General features: G+C 34.8%; 1 protein-coding gene across 3 annotated transcripts in view; it reads right to left on the bottom strand.

Moving 5' to 3' along the window:
• TFPI (tissue factor pathway inhibitor) overlaps positions 1-19,869 on the bottom strand; it is a 106,538-nt gene that overhangs the window by 11,854 nt on the left and 74,815 nt on the right. For all 3 annotated transcript variants that reach the window (XR_006296884.1, XM_043577251.1, XM_043577250.1), the window contains 3 exons: positions 13,738-13,776; positions 9,696-9,872; positions 8,652-8,837 (listed from right to left, as the gene is read on the bottom strand). Coding sequence is in view for 2 of the 3 variants with exons in the window: in XM_043577251.1 (XP_043433186.1) it covers positions 8,652-8,837; positions 9,696-9,872; positions 13,738-13,776 (402 nt within the window). In the remaining variant the exon portion in view is untranslated. The remainder of the gene's footprint in view (positions 1-8,651; positions 8,838-9,695; positions 9,873-13,737; positions 13,777-19,869) is intronic.

A 19,869-nucleotide genomic window follows, 5' to 3' on the forward strand; every position in this document is an offset into this window, starting at 1 on the left:
TGGAAGACTAGAAACCATATTCCACTGTGTCCCTAGAAAAGATGGAGTTGGGATTTTCCTAATTAATAGATTTTATAATAATGCTTCTCAAACTTATTCTTGCAAAGATTGGTCATTATTCAAAGAGAAGAAGGGCCGTCAGAGAATTACAACATAGCACAAGATTTTCTAACCTATTCCTCATTCCTAACCTGCTCTATAGCAATATATACCAAATTCATATGATAATGGGGATTTTTTCCCCTTTTAACAAAAAACATGTGCCACCAAAAAATCAGACACACAGATCAATGGAACAAAAATGCCCAGAAATAAACCCAAACTCATATGGTCAATTAATCTATGACAAAGGAGGGAAGAATACATAGTGGACAAAAAACAAGTCTTTCCAATAAGTGGTTTTGGGAAAACTGGTCAGCTACATGCAAAAGAATAAAGCTGGACCACTTTCTTTACCATGTTCAAAAATAAAATGGATTAAAGACCTGAATGTTAAGACCTGAAACTATAAATAAACTCCTGAAAGAAGACATGAGCAATAAACTCTTGAACATCGGTCTTACCAATATTTTAGGAGTTTGTCTCCTCAGGAAAAGGCAACAAAAGCAAAAATAAACAGGTTGGACTACATCAAGATAAAAAGCTTTTTTGCAAAGCAAAGGAAACGATCAACAAAACTAAAAGGCAACCTTCTAAGACTGAGAAGCTATTTGCAAATGATGTATCTGAAAAGTGTTCATACACAAAATATACAAAGAACTTGTACAATTCAACACTAAAACAACAATTTAATTTAAAAGTAAGCAGATGACCTGAATAGACATTTTTCTAAAGAAGACATACAAATGGCAAAGAAATACAGTAAAACCTTGGATTGTGGATAACTTGTTCTGTGAGTGTTCCACAAGATGAACAAACATTTCTAATAAATTTTAACTTGATAAATGAGTGGTGTCTTGCAATATGAGTAGTATGTGATGCTGAACATCACATGATCACAACTGAGCCAATGGTTCTTCTCTCTCTCTCTCCCTCTCTTCCTCTTGCTGCGGGATTGTGGGTGATTGTCTCCCATGCTCGGATGCTGGGTCTCAGGCCACAGTGTTTGGCAGAAATCAGGGATTTTTCAGAATGTTGGAAGGTGCCCACAACTGGCACTAGTGTATTTTTTGTCACTTCAAAGCACCTGTGGACAGTCCTTCACTTTTCCATACAAAGGTAAACTTAGGAATGGTTTGCCTCATTCTAGGTCAGGCTGCCTACAGATATAGACCCTTTTCCTCTGCTGCTTTATTGCCAGTTACATTAAAAGCAGTACATGACAAGAGTTTATTAATACTGGCCTGTAGTCAACATTTGTGAGAGCATATACAAACGCCCCATGCAGAAAGATTCCATTGAGCCAAGAGATAGCAGGGATCCCGTTAGTGATCATGAAAGTCATCCTACACAATAACCCTCCTCTCTCTTGTCTCCCTAATACCAGCCACGAAGGCTTTCAAACGGAGGTGCAGGTTAATTTGTTTATGTTTCTTTATATTTTATATTTTCTTTATTATTTTGTATTATATTACAGCATTGTAATCATTTCTATGTGAATATCTTTGGGTTGTGCAATGAATCCATTATTTCTTATGGGGAAATTCACTTTGATATACAAGTGCCTTGATTACAAGCATGTTTTTGGAACGAATTATGCTTGCAAACCAAGGTTCTACTATCTGTATTAGGTGATCCAAGACAAAACCAAATGGTAAGTTTAGTGAAATTACCTTTTCTCCTAAGTTTCATTATGAACAATTTCAAACACAGCATGTTTCCAGAACAAATTATGCTCAAACCAAGGTTTTAGTGTGCATGAAAAGAAGCTCAACATTACTAATCATCAAGGAAGTGCAAATCAAAACAACGAGTTGTCACCTTAGACCTGTCAGAATAGCTAGTATCAAAAAGACAAGAAATAACAAGCATTGGCAAGAATGTGGAGGAAAAGGAACCTTCGTGTGCTATTGATGGAAGTATATTTCGATGCAGCTATGGAAAACTATATGGAGGCTTCTTAAAAAATTAGAAATACCTTATGATCCAATAATTTCACTACTGAGTATCCAAAGAAGGCAAACACCAATTTAAAAAGATACATTCACCCCTATGTTCACTGCAGTGTTATTTACAATAGCCAAGATAGGGAAGCACCCCAAATATCCATCAATAAATGAATGGATAAAGATGTGGTATATGCATACATATACATACCCCCAATGGAATATCACTCAGCCATAGAAAGAAAGAAAGAAAGAAAGAAAGAAAGAAAGAAAGAAAGAAAGAAAGAAAGAAAGAGAAAGAAAGAGAACTTGCAATTTGTGAGATCATGGTCAGCCATAGAGGGTATTATGGCAAATAAGGTAAGTCAGAGAAAGACAAGTTCCATTACCATTCCTTATACTGGAATATAAAAAACAAAACTTATAAACAGAATAAACTCGTGGTTGTAAGAAGGCAAGGGGGTAGAGGAATAGACAAAATATGTAAAGGTGATTAAGAGGCACAAAGTGCCAGTTATAAAATAAGTCATGGGGGTATAAATTACAACAGAGAGAGTATAATCAATAATATTGTAATTACTTTGTATGATGACAGATGGTAACCACATTTATGTGATCATTTTATAGTGAACATACATGTCAAATCACCATAAATGTACTCCTGAAACTAACATAATATTGTATGTCAACTATATATTTTTTTAATGTTTGTTTATTTTTGAGAGAGAGAGAGAGAGAGAGAGAGAGAGAGAGAGAGAGAGGAGGAGGGGCAGAGAAAGAGGGAGACACAGAATCTGAAGCAGGGTCCAGACTCTGAGTTGTCAGCACAGAGCCTGATAAAGGGCTCAAACTCATGAACCAGGAGATCACAACCTGACCAGAAGTTGGCCGCTTAACCGACTGAGCCACCCAGGTGCCCCCAATTTCAATTAAAAAGTGCCATGGGGTGCTTGGATGGCTCAGTTGGTTGAGCATTTGACTTTGGCTCAGGTCATCATCTCCCAGTTCATGGGTTTGATCCCCACATCAGGCTCTGTGCTAACAGATCAGAGACTGGAGCCTGCTTCTGATTCTGTGTCTCTTGCTCTCTCTGCCTCTCCCCTGCTTCTGTTCTTTCTCTAACACTGTCTCTTTCTCTCTCTCTCTCAAATAAATAAATAAATAAATATTAAAAATATTTTTAAAGTGCCATCATTAATTTGTTTGTAGCTTGTATTAATTTGTGAATAAGTTTTGATTTCTGGTTGTATAATCGTCACATGCATAACTAGTTTATTCCTACTATTTTACTTGTCCATACAAAATTAATGTCATACAATATAATTTGGTTTAAAAATAATTAGAAGTCTATGGTTTTTTTCTTTAAAAGTATCTGTGTATTCAAGTTTTAGAAACACTTCTCTGGAGGAATCTCATGACTGGGGCAGAAAATGTATCCTTGTTAAAACCAGAGATGGTCCAGGAAGAAAAGGATTAGCGAAAGTAGTCAGTGGTCACCTAGGGTGACTGTATTTGGATGAAGCAGTCTTGGCAGAGATGAAGTGCCACATTTTTATTTTTCACCAGCTCTACCGGCAGGAAATAGAAGGTCTTATGGATCCCTTCCACAAGCTATCTATTTTTAGAAAGTCACCTTATCAGAAAATCAGGGTATGAGGCATCAGATTCACCATGCAGGCATATTTAGATTATGAGGGAAGTTTCTATGCTTCTTGGTCTGAGAGCACATTGTGAAAAACAAGACACTTTTTGGGGGCTATGTCAGTGGGTTTTTGATGAAGTGGGGTTTTTCACAGTTGTTGACAGTGCTGGTGATTAACTGTGGTATGCAGCTGCATGTTTAACTCTTTAGATTATGGGGGATGGTTTCTTTCCAAAAAGTTTCCATGGTTGCCATGTATAAGCACATTTTCAACAAGAGGCCAAATAGAAGACAACATTGTCTTGCAAATCTATAAATTAACAGTAATGGTGTCTGACTTTCATCCAAGCAGTTTATATAACATCGCTTCCAAAAGGCCAATGAAGCAATGAGGGACTAGGTCAAATATATAGGTGTTTCTTTTCTCTGTCAGATGTATGTGTATGTCTACGTGTGTCTGTATATGTTTGTTTTATGTTTATGTTTTTTTCTCCCTGTTTTTTTTTTCACATGTATGTAGAATCTGGCCAATAGGGCATATGCTGAATACAGTCAGGCAAGAGAAAGTGAGTCTCAGGTACCCAAATGATTTTCCAAATATCAGATTGAGTTGCCAGTGGGCTTTTGAAGTCTATCTGAAGATTTTTTTCCCAAATATCATATAACTGATGTAGTCCCAAGGCAGCTATTAAGAGCTGACATACAGAAGTAAAGAGAACTAAGAAAATAAATCACTTTTTAAAAAGTTTATTGAGAGAGAGAGAGAGAGAGAGAGAGAGAGAGAGAGAGAGAATCCCAAGCAGGCTCTGCACTGTCAGTGTATTTCTATGAATCCCATAAATAATAATAATGAGTAACATTTATATAGCATGGAATAGGTATCAGGCACTATGCTAAGTGAGCTATGTATATCGACTGATTTCACTTGACAACAAAACCTGTAAGGTGGGTACTATATTATCATCCTCAGTTTACACTGGGAAAAAAGGTTCAGAGAGGTTATGAAGTATCTCAAGGTTGCACAGCTAGTAAGTGAAAGACCTGGGATTTGAGCCCAACTCTTCAGGCTCGGAGTCTTTTATCTACTATAATATAGTGCCAGTCACAAGGGAAAAGTCAAAGAAAACTAATTGTGGTAGTTTTTCATTCTGAACATTATGCACAGAACTGCACATGTTTACAGAGATTGTTTTAGAATTATTTCTCTCACACATGTAGTGAGAGAATGCTTGGTAAGCATTCAGATATCTTCAGTCAAGATGGTTCACTAGAAAAAAAAATTCTCAAGATTATGTGCAATATGTAGTTAAGAATAAATAGCAATTTAAAAAATCACCAAACCGTTTTCTAGTAAAAGCATGCAAAACTTTTAAAATGTTTCCTATTATCATCATGAAGAGAAACTTTAAAATTATATTTAAAAATATTCTACTTAATAACAACAACATAATCTAGCGTGTTTTGGGAATATTCAAATATCCTACCTAAGGACTGTTATTTAACGGAAAGAATTTTAAATGAATACTATCCTATTTGTGTTGTGGGGTATGATACTGTTCCTATTCACTGAATCAAAATAAAAAAAGATTTACATCTTTTCAAAAGAAACTAATACAGAGAAGCTTACACATTTGCTAAAACCTAGAATAACAAGGTCTTACATAAACATGGAACCATAGTGGGGCTTGGGTGGCTTAGTTAAGCTGCCAACTTCGGCTCACGTGTCATGATCTCACATCCGTGAGTTCGCACCCGGCATCGGGCTCTGTGCTGACAGTTCACAGCCTGGGGCCTGTTTCGGATTCTGTGTCTCCCTCTCTCTCTGCCCCTCCCCCACTCATGCTCTGTCTCTGTCTCTCAAAAATGAAAAAATGTTAAAAAGAAAATGAAAAAAAAAAAAAACCATGGAGCCATATTTTCTTAAATTGTAATAAAATAATATAATTGCAAACTCTGGTAGATGTAGCTATTTTAGAGCTGGAATATGAAGAGTGTCTTCATAGACCTCAGCAAAAACCTTTGGTGGAATAGGAGAGAGATAATCTAGGTATAGGAAACGTGGGGGCACAGTTGCCTTCCTGCATTCCGCTACTTGGATGAGATGGAGAAAGGATCATCCAGGTCGCATTGAGGAGAGATGGCTGCATTCCGACCTGTACTTGGATGGGGTGGACGAGGGATCATGAAGATCTTAAAAATAGTTAAGGTGGAGCTTCACTGTCACCCTTTACACATTAAGCCACTCTTGGTATCAAACTTCCCATAGTAGTTCTTGCAACATTATTTCATGTTTTGACTTAGGAATGTTAGAAAAACAAAAGAATGAGAAATAAATACTCCTAGAAAAAAAAAAAAAGGAAAAACAAACTGGCTAGAGGAATTTAGATTTTGAAGCAAACAAATACAATAAAAAATAAAATTATCTGGACAAAAAGAAAGGAGGCAGATTTTCCCTATTTTAAATGCAGTTACTATAAAAGAATTAAACGTCTCTTGTGTTAAATAAAAATCCTCTTAATGTTTTCTTTTAAGTTCATGTTGTGAATTTTTACTGTTTCCTTAGTTAATAATTTATCATTATAACCATTAATTTGGTATACTTTTTATTGTGCAGCTACATAAAAAACTCAGGACATTTATCAGACAGTATTGAAAACTCATTTACTTTCTCACATGTATTTTATCTCTTCCTTTCTTTTTTTAAAATTTTTATTAAGACATTTCTTCTGAGTTTATTTTGAGGGAGAGAGCACAAGCAGGGGAGGGGCAGAGAGAGAGGGAGAGGGAGAGACAGAATCCCAAGCAGACTCTGCACCATTAGCACAGGGCCCGATGGAGGGCTCAAATTCACGAACCTCAAGATCATGACCTGAGCTGAGATCAAGAGTCTGGATGCTTAACTGACTGAGTCACTCAGGTGTCCGTCTCTTCCTTTCTATATTGCTAAAGTACCTGCCAAAAATCATTTTTATATTTCATAAAACTTTAAGGCACAAACATCTCCTGACTTACTCCATTGATTATAATGACAAATGAATGAAGACCTTTATTTCAATTAGTGAAGTAATCCAAACAAAAAATATTGAAACATATTGAAAATTGATTTCATGCATTTATTTTATTAGCAGATATATTGTATCACATGTATCATTAAGCCCATTAAGTTTGTTATTCTAAACTTCCACATCTTTCACACCATAGGATTTAGCATGCTTTTTCAATATGTGACTCTTAACTGGATTAAACAAAATGTCACTGAAAGACACAGGGCTGCAAGAACACAAACAATGCAATGAAATTACTTAATTTTACAGATAAAAAATCAGAACTAGAAAGACATTTATTCTTACCATGATTACAAAGTATTGTTTAAAAATGAGACTCAAATTCATCTGGCACTGAGTTCATTGCTCTAATTATAGAATCTAATCTAAGGACCTGAAGGCATTTGAATATACTATGTTTTCAAACTCCCTCTGAAATGTTATATGCCCTTTAATGACATCTCAAGTGCTATTAGAATTTGAATGCCTACAATTTAGGGAATTTAATCCCTAAACTACCCATTCATTTTTTAAGACCTCACATTAAAAAATAAACACTTTACAGAAAGAGACATCTACTTTAGATTTCACAAATTAATCCTGATCCTTAGGCTGGCTTGAGGGAAATAAGGAAGGGTAAGGATGTGGGGAGGAGCGGATTAAAATGGAGAGGACAGAGGTTTAGGGATGTAGAGAACCTAATTTTTCTTTCACATGATAGAGCCTATATGATGTTCCCTCTTTAGCTCTCACATCTCCTTATACTTCCCAGTCGTTCTGTAAACATGTTTCCGGTTGTCTTTGTGACTTCTAAGGTATGGCATTCAGGGCTGAAGCAAATCCCACAGACGTGATCAGGTCAGTGTGGGACTAAACTCGGTATGTATATCCCACCTTCTAGATGAGGGATAGTTAACATTTGCAGTGCTTTAAATCCATCTGGGCAGACATTTTGTTTGCCCTGTGCTTGCTCGTTTGTTTGTTTGTTGCAAAGACCTGCTCAGAGACTGTCTGATTCTGAATACCATCTGATTCTGATACATGGCTGGGGTGGAGAACCCCTGCCCCTGTCTCTTTTTACCCAAAGGCTACAAATTTAACAGCCACAGAACTCTTCCAACTCTTGTCAACTTTACGTTTAAAACTTTCACATGGACTGCTTCTAAGCAAAATCTCCAATTCTTGAATGAGCACATGTGACTTTTAAAATTTAGGTAGGACCTTACCTTTATCCTGTTAACTTTCAGCTTTCTAGATGATTTTTAACTGCCCAGATATTTGTGGTTTCTGGTTACGTTTTCCAATATTTTACTATTTTTTCCAGCTCTGCAGTTTTGTTGGTATATTTCCTTAATGTTTGTTTAAATTTGATAAATATGCTGAAAAGTATCTTCAGAATAGCCCTAAATAGCCCAGGCATAGCCCAGAAAAGAATTTTGCAGAAATCCAAAAGAAAATTCCTTTCAGCGTGACCTAACCTTTGGGGATGGTTACTCAACAAATTCCTAATCTGTCCTGTGAGCAAACACCTGAGGCCTTGCCCAATACCATGCTCAATTTAAGAGCACCTTACTGCCTTTGACACATCGCTGCCATTATAGCACTTTACCATCAGATGTTGATGCTGATAATTGTGAGAATTATTTTATATGATAATTTGGCATAGAGTTGAATATCATAGGGAAGTTTTCAAGTGATGTGTAATCAAAAGCCTATTTCAAAGCATACTTTAAAATAGATTAGGAAAATTATCACCCTTATGAGACTGAAAGACTTAAACATTTTGAATCTCAGTATTTCAACACACCTATCATTAGATTACAAGAGCTACATTGTTTAAAAAAGCAAAGTTCTAATATACCTTCCATTTCTATTTCTACCATAATATTTTTCTGGTAGCAATTTTAAAAGGATTCTTACCAAAAAAGCTAGGGACGTTGGTAGGCTGGGGAGTGAAGGAGTCATTATTCACAGAATCAAGCGGTAATGTACTATTCACAGATTCAGGCAGTAACATATTAGTCGTAGAATAAAGTGGTAACATACTGTCCGTAGTCTCAGACAGTAATGTATTATTCACAATCATATCCAGCTGGTTATCATTCACTGGGAAAAAAATACAGCCAATTAAAACACAGCAGTGTCATAAGTTCATAATTGTACATGTAAAGCAAAGCATAGTGGTTGTGTTAAGAGTAGACTTCTGGAAATTTTTTCACATTGCTATGTTAAATTAGTTAACAGTAAATATTTACTATACTCACATATACAGTTAATATACAGTTATATATACAGTTAAAAAGATAATATTTCTGTGAGCAACTTTGTAGTTCTTGGCCAAAAAAGTTAACAGTTAAAGTTTAAGGCAATCCTTTAGTAAATTTTATGGTTAGACAAAAGATGATTGATTTTCTGTGGTAGGTTCCAAAGTACTACTTGCTCTCAAATTGTTATAAATCTAAGGGATTTCAGCAGCCTGATTCTTATGCCTACATTGTACTACAATATTCTCAGGAAAGAAAATTAAGTAATGTAACTTAAAAAAAATCTATGGAAATAATTTCCACTATACATTTCTTAACTTTCTATTGCTTCACAAAATTATTTATTTTATTTTGGAGAAGGGGAGAGGGAGAGAAAGGAGAGAGAGAATCTTGAGCAGTCTCCGCATTGTCAGAGCAGAGCCTGACGTGGGTCTTGAGATTATGACCATGAGATCATGACCCTAGGATCACGACCTGAGCTGAAGTCAAGAGTTGGATGCTCAACTGACTGAGCCACCCAAGTGCCCTCTTTTTTTTAAGTTAACATAGTGACTAATTTTTAGCAGATTTAGTGGATGCAAATGTATCTTCATTTGCATGGCTGGAACAAAAACTGAGTAAAGCTGAGCATCTTCTAAGATGCCTTATTTTTAAAGGAATGACTCTAAATGAAGTAAAACGAGATGGGAAATAAACTTACCTGCATCTTCACAGGTGTTCTTGCATTCCTCAAGTGATTCAAAGTTGTTTTGATTGCCAAGGCACCCACCGTACTTGAAACGTTCACACTGCTTTGTGTCATTGCTGTAAAAATACCTAGTCATATAACCTCGACAGATTCCACTGTCTTCATCCAAAAAGCAGAATTCTGGCTTTTCTAGAAATTATAAAAATGTCAGAAAGAATACTCTTTTTTGTGAATAATTTGTGTTGATTAAATGTGTAACTGACAAAGTGGAAGTTACTTAGTGAGTAAACATGAAAAGTGAAAGATAAAAGATAAACATAGAACTTTATCCACAACTGCACAATATTAAATAATCTGCATCTACTGTGACATTTAGAATAAGGAAGATACATCTATTGTCACATATAGTTGCTATTGAAATTTCAAGCTCTAAATTTCTCATAGTAAATTAGTAGGGCAATAACTATCAACTATTTCATGAATGGAGAGAATAAAGGTATTTTATTTTACCCTTGGTTTGGAAGTACAAAATATTATGACAAAATTTTGGTCTAATTATGTTTATTAGGCTTATGTGCATTGACATTTAGGAAAGACCTAGGAATATTTCATATTTTTCAGGGGTAGGCTCTCATTAGGGAAAGAAGTGTAATGTCTCGCGTTATTACAATGGTTTCAATTTTTAAAATATTGGAGCAGAAGCTTTGAGGCGTATGGAAGCTTTCAGAGCTATTCTTAGAAGTTCCTGAATACTTATGCTGGAATCTGTGTTAGGTGTGACATCTACCACTGTGTCTCTTATTTTTCTTCTTCCAGGCATTGGAGTGACTCCAACAGTATAGAATCAGAAAGGAAATACATGTTCAGGGATTGGAGAGGCATTTGGAAAAAAACTAATACCCATTCTTTGATAGTACTCCAAACCAGACTAAACACAGCTGCCACAAAGTTGCGCCACTGTGATCTACATTACAAACCTTGTCTACATGCGTACTCTGTAAAGAAGAGAATTAAATTTATTTTCAAAATTATGACCGCAAGATATATGGGGCTTGAATTTTTTAGGGCAAAGCTCCAATTTCTTCATTTTTCCCCTGCACCTATATTACCAGAGTGGCAAAATGAACTGTAGTATATCCTTTTACATCTTAAAGCAACTTGTTCTTCTGTCTCAGGGAAGCAATACTCAGGAGTGTTTTACTATGAAAAGAGCATATATTTAATAATGTTAAAGATTTCTGCAACAGTTGCAGATCTTCAGAAAAAAAAACAATTTCCCATGAGAGCACTGTTTTATTAAATAAAACATTCTATTTAATATAGTATAAAATATCTACTTTGTATTACTTCTCAAAGTACCAATTTGAAAGTTATTTTGTTTATTCTTTATTGCCTCTTGTTTCTCAAGGTGAATGTTACTATTATTCCCATAGTGGTTAAGTTTATGGCACAAGGGAAAAAAAAACAATTCTAAATTTTGTAATTCTTTTCTATAAGAGAAAGAGCAAAAAATACATTCAAATATTATTTTGATACATTTTGACCTTAGCGTGTACTTCTTATGAAATTTGAAATCATCTTGACGGAGAATATAACAATTCTATGTTTAACAAAAAGGAGGAGGTAAAATATATTGCATATAAAAATAGAAAACAATAAGAAACTATGCTGAGAACTATAATTAAGAAATTCTGCAACTACAAGTTGTTATTTATGGGGACCTATTGTAGGATATGAATTTATTTTAGGACAGAGTTGAAATTGCACATTTGCAAAATAATTCTCCTTGGGTCTACAGTTTAAAATAAGGCTACAAATCAAGAAACTCATGCACTATATTCCTCAGATAAAGTAATATTCGTTTAAATCTATATACACAATCCTTGGCCTAAACTGATGCTTGGTTAAAACACAAAATACAGACTTCAAGCTATAGACCAACCTCCACAAACCACATTAATTTTCACTGTTAACTTTTGTTTGAGGCTGCATACTTGACAATTGTTTTAAACCAGACCATTTCAAAATGGTTGCCTTTATAACTGTTCCAATATTGATGCTAGAAAACATATCACAGAGTTAACTTCAAATTGATATGCTTAGAGGTCTTTATTATACATTGGTTATGGCATCTGAACATTTTTTAACACATGTGAATAGTATTGATAGCTTTAGTCTCTAATTTCCATGTACTATATCAATTAAGAATGAAGAGAAGAGGAACTCCTAAGTAGGAAACTAATTACCTACGTACCTACCTCACTGCTCTCTAACAACCTTTTAAGCCAAGCAATTTTGCCACCTACCTCCCTGACTCTTGACAAATGTATTCATTCAAGTTGCTCCTTGATCTTTGCTCTTCCTTTGACACAGCATATCTCTCATCCCTGGGTCTCCTACTTACTGTCATATCTCCTACAAATGCTGAAGTTGAACTCTACAGATTGGGGATTCTGGAGGCTTGGTGATATCACTGAGCAAAGCAATGCAGTTGAACTGGAGTAGGTTATAATCAAAATTGAGGAGCCCTTATTTTGCTCTTGAATATGACCACTATTCTAGGATGATTAAGAACTCCATAAACCTACACAGGGTGAACATTTTTGCCTTGTATCTAAGGAAATGATATATATATTTTTTTCTTGAGTTAATTCCAATCTGACAAAACTCAGAAAAAAATATAGATTCATAACTTGTTAAAGGTAAAAGAATTGTTTCTCTGAATATGCTCATTTTATAGAGGAAAGGAAAGGGAAATAGGGATTCAATTAGGGGAAGTGATTCCTGTGGTTCTTAGGCAAGCGCCTGTGTATCCCATGTTCTTTTCCCTCACATTTAATAATGTATACTGTGCTTTACAGTTTATAAGATTGTATTTCATACAGTGTCAATATTTTTACTGTTTGGAGCCAATTAACTTTGCTAACAATAAGATACTGCATTTTCGGAAAAATATTAACATGAATTAGTAAAAAAAAATGGATTCTAAATTATTAAATATACAATAAATACCATAATTATATGTTAAATTTTATCTGCATGTAATTTTTTCCTAATTTCACATTTTTATAAAAACATTCTAACATTTAAATGTTGGTATTTCCTTTCTTTTAATTGAAGCATTGAACATTTTTGTAAAGATTAACTCGGCATTTTAAGAAAGCTAATTTAAAATTTGTAAATAAATATATCCACCAATGGTATTTGTACAAACTTTGCCACTGAATTTATTTTACAAATTTTGATTCAAAGTCTAATGTCTTAAGGTTATCACTCACAAAAGCTTTCAACTCCCTCACACAGTTAAATCAAAGTCAGTAAAATTAAAATACACTGAATTTTGTAGCTTTTTCATGTCTGAGTTAAATAATTTGATCTCATTGTTTAGTGTTATGTCATTCAAATGCAAATGATATAAATGGTAATTGGACCAAGTAAGTTCCTAGACTTTCCTGAAAGGAGAATATCTTTCTTAATATATTGGTACATTTTTTCATGTGCTAATATAATATATTCATCAGAAAATAATTATTTTTAGGTAAAATCAATAAATAAAATAATATAAATCACAAAATAAAAAGTATGCACACACACTAAATAACATTGACAAGAGCACTTATTGTTAAATATTTCCATTCACTTCTGCATACAGTCTGTTGACAACTCAAAGGCATATATTCATTCAGGGGAATACTGGATAAAGCTTGCCAAAGCTACACAATGCTGAGATATCAAGGGATTAGAGCTCTGAGAACTAAAGATTAGAGGCATCTAAAGTACTGTTCCGGAGATGTTGAAATAGCATGTGCATGGCTCTGGAATGTGACTGATCTAATATTAAATATCATGCTTTATTAAAATGGGTGTAAATATAGCATCTGAAGGCTTCCCTACCAAATAGCATGTATTTGTTTCTAATTTTTCATTATATCTACTGAAAACACCATTTCAAAGATGGCATGGGGTTATGATGAACTCCGTATCAAAGAAGACTAAAAATTGAATTTCTAAGTGCCTTACACACATTCTAGTTAGCATACAAATGAATGTTTACCTTTTTCTAATGTGGTCTCTGTCCTGGTCTTTACATAATCTGTGAGAAAAACATGTATCAATTACCACAAATTATAAATAAATTACATATACAATTTAAAAAAATTAGAATGATGTGTTTATTACCATTAAAATTATTCTTTCCTATGTCAATAAATAAATTTCTTATTTTATCTAAAGATTAATTTTAATTATTATAAATATGAAGCCATCTACATTGTAACATAGTACTGTCTCAAAAATGATGTTGAAAGTTTCTAACACATTGACAAAAGCAAGAATTCATGGTGAACTTCATTTGCTATTCAAAAGATCTGTGATTAAAAGTGATTAAGATAGGGGTGCCTGTGTGGCTCAGTCAGTTCAGCGTCTGACTCTTGATTTCGGCTCAGGTCATGATCTCATGGTTCGTGAGTTCAAGACCCACATCAGCCTCTGCACTAACAGTGAGAAGCCTGCTTGGAATTCTCTCTCTCCCTCTCTCTGCCCCTCCGCAATGCGCTGTTTCTGTCTCTCAAAAGAAATAAATAAACTTAAAAAAAAAAGTAATTGAGATAGAATCTTCCCCTGAAACCAAGAACACACTGTATACACTGTATGTATTAGCTAACTTGGCAATAAGTTATATTTTTAAAAAGTCAGTAAGATAATGTGAAATATGGAAGTAATTCAAGTAGCCTACTTTGCGTATAAAAACAGGCAATTTCTATAGAGAATTGATAGTAGGGGTGGAAAAACCCAGAATTATCTTTTTTCCTGATTCCTTTCCCTGAATAATTATTTCAACCCAATTACAAGTTGTATTATTATTTCCAAGTACAGAAGAGAAATGAAACAAAAAGTATCTGTGACATATTTTTTGGTTTAACATCAAAGAATCAATGGAATGACTCCACTCAAGAACTAGGATGCCACTTGTCTTTGACCCACTATATAAAAGTATGGATTCTAAGTTCTAATTTTATTGATAGGTAATGAGGGGTGCCTGGGTGGCTTAGTCAGTTTAGCTTCCCACTCTTGGTTTCAGCTCAGGTTATGATCTCACAGTGGTTCCTGAGTTCAAGCCCCAACTCTAGTTACAGGGCGTGGAGCCCTACTTCAGGCTCCTGAGATTCTCTCTCTCTCTCTCTCTCTCTCAAATAAATAAACTTTAAAAATTAATGATAGGGGGCGCCTGGGTGGCTCAGTCGGTTAAGCGTCCGACTTCAACTCAGGTGACAATCTCGCGGTCCGTGAGTTCGAGCCCCGCGTCGGGCTCTGGGCTGATGGCTCAGAGCCTGGAGCCTGTTTCTGATTCTGTGTCTCCCTCTCTCTCTGCCCCTCCCCCGTTCATGCTCTGTCTCTCTCTGTCCCAAAAATAAATAAACGTTGAAAAAAAATTTTTAAAAAAGATATATTTCTAATTGTATTTTTAATATTAAGGAAACCTCAGGAGTCTTTTTCGTTGTAAATAAAAACCTCTCATTTAATGTGCTTTAATTAGATAGTGAATTGTTATAATAGGCTTATACTAAAATCTTTTTATATACAACTAATTTGTTACAGTTTTAATTTATGAGAGCAAAAGAATATATACAGATAAACATTATATCAGACTAGACTGCTAAATAGTTTATACTGTTTTGCCTACAACAGCCATTGGATGGGAACATAGAAATGCCTAATTTCAACGTTCAAGCAGTTTTAAAAGAGATAACTTGTTTGTTTTCTGATTCCATTCCAAGTTTGATTAATTTAGCTGATATACATGTGAATTAACTCAACTATGTGATTCAACACACTAGAATTTAAATGTTTTTATATTACCAATGATTATCTTTTAGGATTCTGAAAATAAGAACCATGAACACCCTATTTAATTGATAGTTATGCCAATTACAGTCTGAAAAATAGATAAGTTTTACAGTAAATTATCCAAGTTGTCATATTTTCCTAGATTTATTTAGAACATAACATTTACTGGGACACGTGGGGGGCTTAGTCAGTTAAGCATCTCTTGACTTTGGCTCAGGTCATGATCTAACAGTTCATGAGATTGAGCCCTGCATCGAACTCTGTGCTGACAGCTCAGAGGCTGCTTGGGATTCTGTCTCTCCCCTTACCCCGCTGGTGCACATATGCGTGCTCTCTCTCTCAAAATAAATAAATAAACTTAAAAAAAAAAAACCATAACATAGGGGCACCTGGGTGGCTCAGTCGGTTAAGCGTCCGACTTCAGCTCAGGTCATGATCTCACGGACCGTGAGTTCGGGCCCCACATCGGGCTCTGTGCTGACAGCTCGGAGCCTGGAGCCTGCTTCAGATTCTGTGTCTCCCTCTCTCTCTGCCCCTCCCCTGCTCATGGTCTCTCTCTCTCAAAATAAATAAAAACATTAAAAAAAAAACCCATAACATTTACTAATGATATATTAAGGAGTAATGAGAGTATATTTTACTAATTCCCATTTTAGTAATTCCTTTAACCCCAATATATATGAATTCACATTTTAAATATTTTATTACAAATATTAAAATGTAATTAATATCCAATAATTTAGTTCATAATTATAGGACACATTTTAGGAATTGTAACTTAATCTATTCTTTTTTCATCTTTTTTCTCTTGAGTAGGAGAGCAGAGAGTAAGAGCTTAAGACTAATTTTTAATGTTTCTTATTTGTTGAAATCAGCCTGGAAAATATTCTAAGCAGGTAGGAAAATGACTATATGGACAGAAGACTCTCATTAGTAAATAGGTCTTCACAATTCTGAACAAATAAAACATGAAATGACAAAGTTAAAAATAAGGACAATGGAAAAAGTATTTACATGCTCTTTAATTCCTTAAGGAGAAAATCCCCATGAAAAGTCACTACTAGCCCAACCAATAAAATAGTAATTAATATAGACAGCATACTTTCTAGAGCCTTTAAACCTGTTTGAGGAATTGATGAAATTCTATGAAATTAAATATACCTATTTTAACTTTGCTGTAGAGGCTGACTGGTTATAAAGTTAATGAGAATTTGATGTCTTTCATCTACTTCTTTAATTTCCGACACTACAATGTGCCTATTTTCCCAAAAATAGCAATCAAAGATAATGTTGTGGGAAAAAAAGCAACTAACCCAAAAGACAAAACATCTTGAAAGCCATGCATCTAAAGCCATTTTGCAAACTTTTTATTTTTTAAAACCTATTAACTTCGTTTCCATGCCTCTATTATTACATAGGTGAACACACCAAACAAAAGTATACCTATTTGAAAACAGCTAACAAAGCAACTTTACATGCACAAGGAGAGCTGTGCATACATATCCAACTAAACACATTCATAGTTCCTGAAATGTTTGGCTTGCCCTGTTCTCAGGCATGGTAGTTCACAAGCTATAGTTCTCATTGGTCTTCCCTCATAATACAGAATTTCACCTTTCAAGCCGTGCTATACAATGTATGTCATATGTTTTACGTGCTGCATACTTATACCATCTTCCCTTTCCCTAGGAAAAACACTTACAACTTGGTATGAATTTCTATAATGAAACGTCTAATAGCATTCTGTCAATAATTTATGCTTAAGTAATTACATATTAAACAAAAACCAACAATTTCTTAAAATAGTCACATTGTCTTAACTGTAAAATAATTAGGTTCTCTGCATAAAGAGGACCGCTTTTGAGAGATTTCACTGGCTGCTTCTACAATATTCATACCTTATCATGTCAACTAAACAGCATGTTTTACACATGAGTAAAAATTGAAACTACTTATGAGCATAATGAAAAAAATATATAATTTAGTAGACAGAGACATGAGCAGACACGGCAGGATAAAATGACAACATGTTGATGTCGTTATTTTCCAATGTTTCCAAGTGCTTTCAAGCCTACAGTCACATTATTTACTTGAAAGGATCTTTCCCTTGGACAAGTAATATAAATATTTGTGTAAGTAACATTAATGATTTGTCTATGTGATTATCACATCCTCAATGTGCACAGGAAGAAACAGAGTTTCGGAGAGTAACAAGTAACATTCAGGTTGAAACGAAGCAGAGCTTTTATCATGTTTATTACTTTTTCTTTATTAAACTGTTATTCTATTTATAAAAATAATATGTCCATCTTCATAGAAAATCAAATAACCATGGTTGTGTACTATCTTTTTCTAGACTATTTATTCTGTTCCACTGATTTCTGTCCTTATACTCACATCCTCCTCCTCAATTTTTGCGGCTGTACTATAACTCTTGAAATCAGATAAAATTCTCCAAACTTGCTCTTTTATTCGGAATTGTTTTGCCATTTTAGGTCTTTTGTATTGCATATCAATTTTAGAGTTGACTAATTAATGTACAAAGAAAAATATGCTGGAATTTGATTGGAATAGGATAGAATTTCCAGATCCATTTGGGGAGAATTTATATCCTAACAACAATGAGTCTTTCAATCTCTTAATAGGTTTTCTATCTCTGTTTATTAAAGTCTTCTTTATTTGCCAATGACTTTTTAACAATGTTTTATAGATCTCATTGTACATGTTGTGCACTTTTGAATTTATATCCACCCCTAAGAATTTCATGTTCCATTATTTTAAATGGAATTGTCCTTTTAAAATTTTTGTCTAATTTTCTATTTGTTCATTGCCAGTATATTTGTATATAAATATTTACACTGTCCTTTCATCCAGTGAGATACCTAAAATCTGCAAGTTCTTATAATTTTTCATCAATATATTTGGGTTTTCTCTCAGTTATATGAGAACTCTGGGAGTTGTCCCACTTACAAATCACTATAATTATTTTCTCAAACTTAAGGAATTTCATCAAATGCATGCAGTTTTGTTATTCAGTGACAAATTCAAAGGGACCCTTATCCAGACTTTTTACCTTTTTCTCCACATATGTCCATTGTCTCCAACATATTATGCCTCAGAGCTCAGTCACCTCAATCCCCAATCTCCAATTCCATATTCTCTACCAGGGAGACCACCATGCTGTGTTTGGGCTCCCCTCCAGTGACTGTGGTTTGGAAGCGCGTTCATGCAGAAAGCTGAGAGATGGCAAGCCTCACCTCACGTGTCCCTTCTCTCAAAGATCGCAAGCCTGCACTGCCTTTTTTGTTTTAATTTTTTTTAATGTTTATTTATTTTTGAGGGAAAGACAGAGCATGAGCTGGGAAGGGGCAGAAAGAGAGGAGACACAGAATCTGAAGCAGGCTTCAGGCTCTGAGCTGTCATCACAGAGCCTGACATGGGGCTCGAACCCATGAACCATGAGATCATGACCTGAGCTGAAGTCAGACACTCAACTGACTGAGCCAACCAGACACCCCTGCACTGCCTTTTGATCAATGTCTGCAAACAGTTGCTTCATATATTTTGTCCACTTTTCTAGTCATTTGTATTATGAGAGAAAATTCAGTTCCAGCTACTCCATCATAGCTGAAGATGGAATTGCTCCTTTGATGATTTTTTAAAAGTCTAGCAATGCTTTTTCTATATGCCAGCTATATCCTTAACAGTAGCTTTCTTTTTTTTTTTTTTTTTAATTTTTTTTTTTCAATGTTTATTTATTTTGGGACAGAGAGAGACAGAGCATGAACGGGGGAGGGGCAGAGAGAGAGGGAGACACAGAATCGGAAGCAGGCTCCAGGCTCCGAGCCATCAGCCCAGAGCCTGACGCGGGGCTCGAACTCACGGACCGCGAGATCGTGACCTGGCTTAACAGTAGCTTTCTATATAAAACGCTCAGATATTCAAACAGTAAAACATAAGTGGCTTTTGAAGATATAATAAGGATATGGAAGCAAGAGACTCGTATTTATACATTAGGTATATGAACAGATAATAATGTTTTAGAAGATATTATAAGCAAGACAGTCAGTGAAGAACCAAATGATTATGTTTGATTAATTCCTAAAGAAAAGGGTAACTTTTGCACAATGGTGAAATAAATGATTTGTGAATTGTAAAAAAAAAAAAAAAAAGTATGTATTTCAGGAAAGAGCCCAGGTGATGAAAATGTGTTGGCTGCTAAACGAAAAAGTGAGAATTACAAAGAATGAAGCAACCAGGCCTCTGAGCCAAGGTGCTGAACCTGAGTGATATTCAACTCAACACAGAAGGATACTTGGCCCAGTATGGAAGAGAACGA

The sequence above is a fragment of the Prionailurus bengalensis genome, chromosome C1 (genome assembly GCF_016509475.1).
Source record: "Prionailurus bengalensis isolate Pbe53 chromosome C1, Fcat_Pben_1.1_paternal_pri, whole genome shotgun sequence".
NCBI lineage: Eukaryota > Metazoa > Chordata > Mammalia > Carnivora > Felidae > Prionailurus > Prionailurus bengalensis.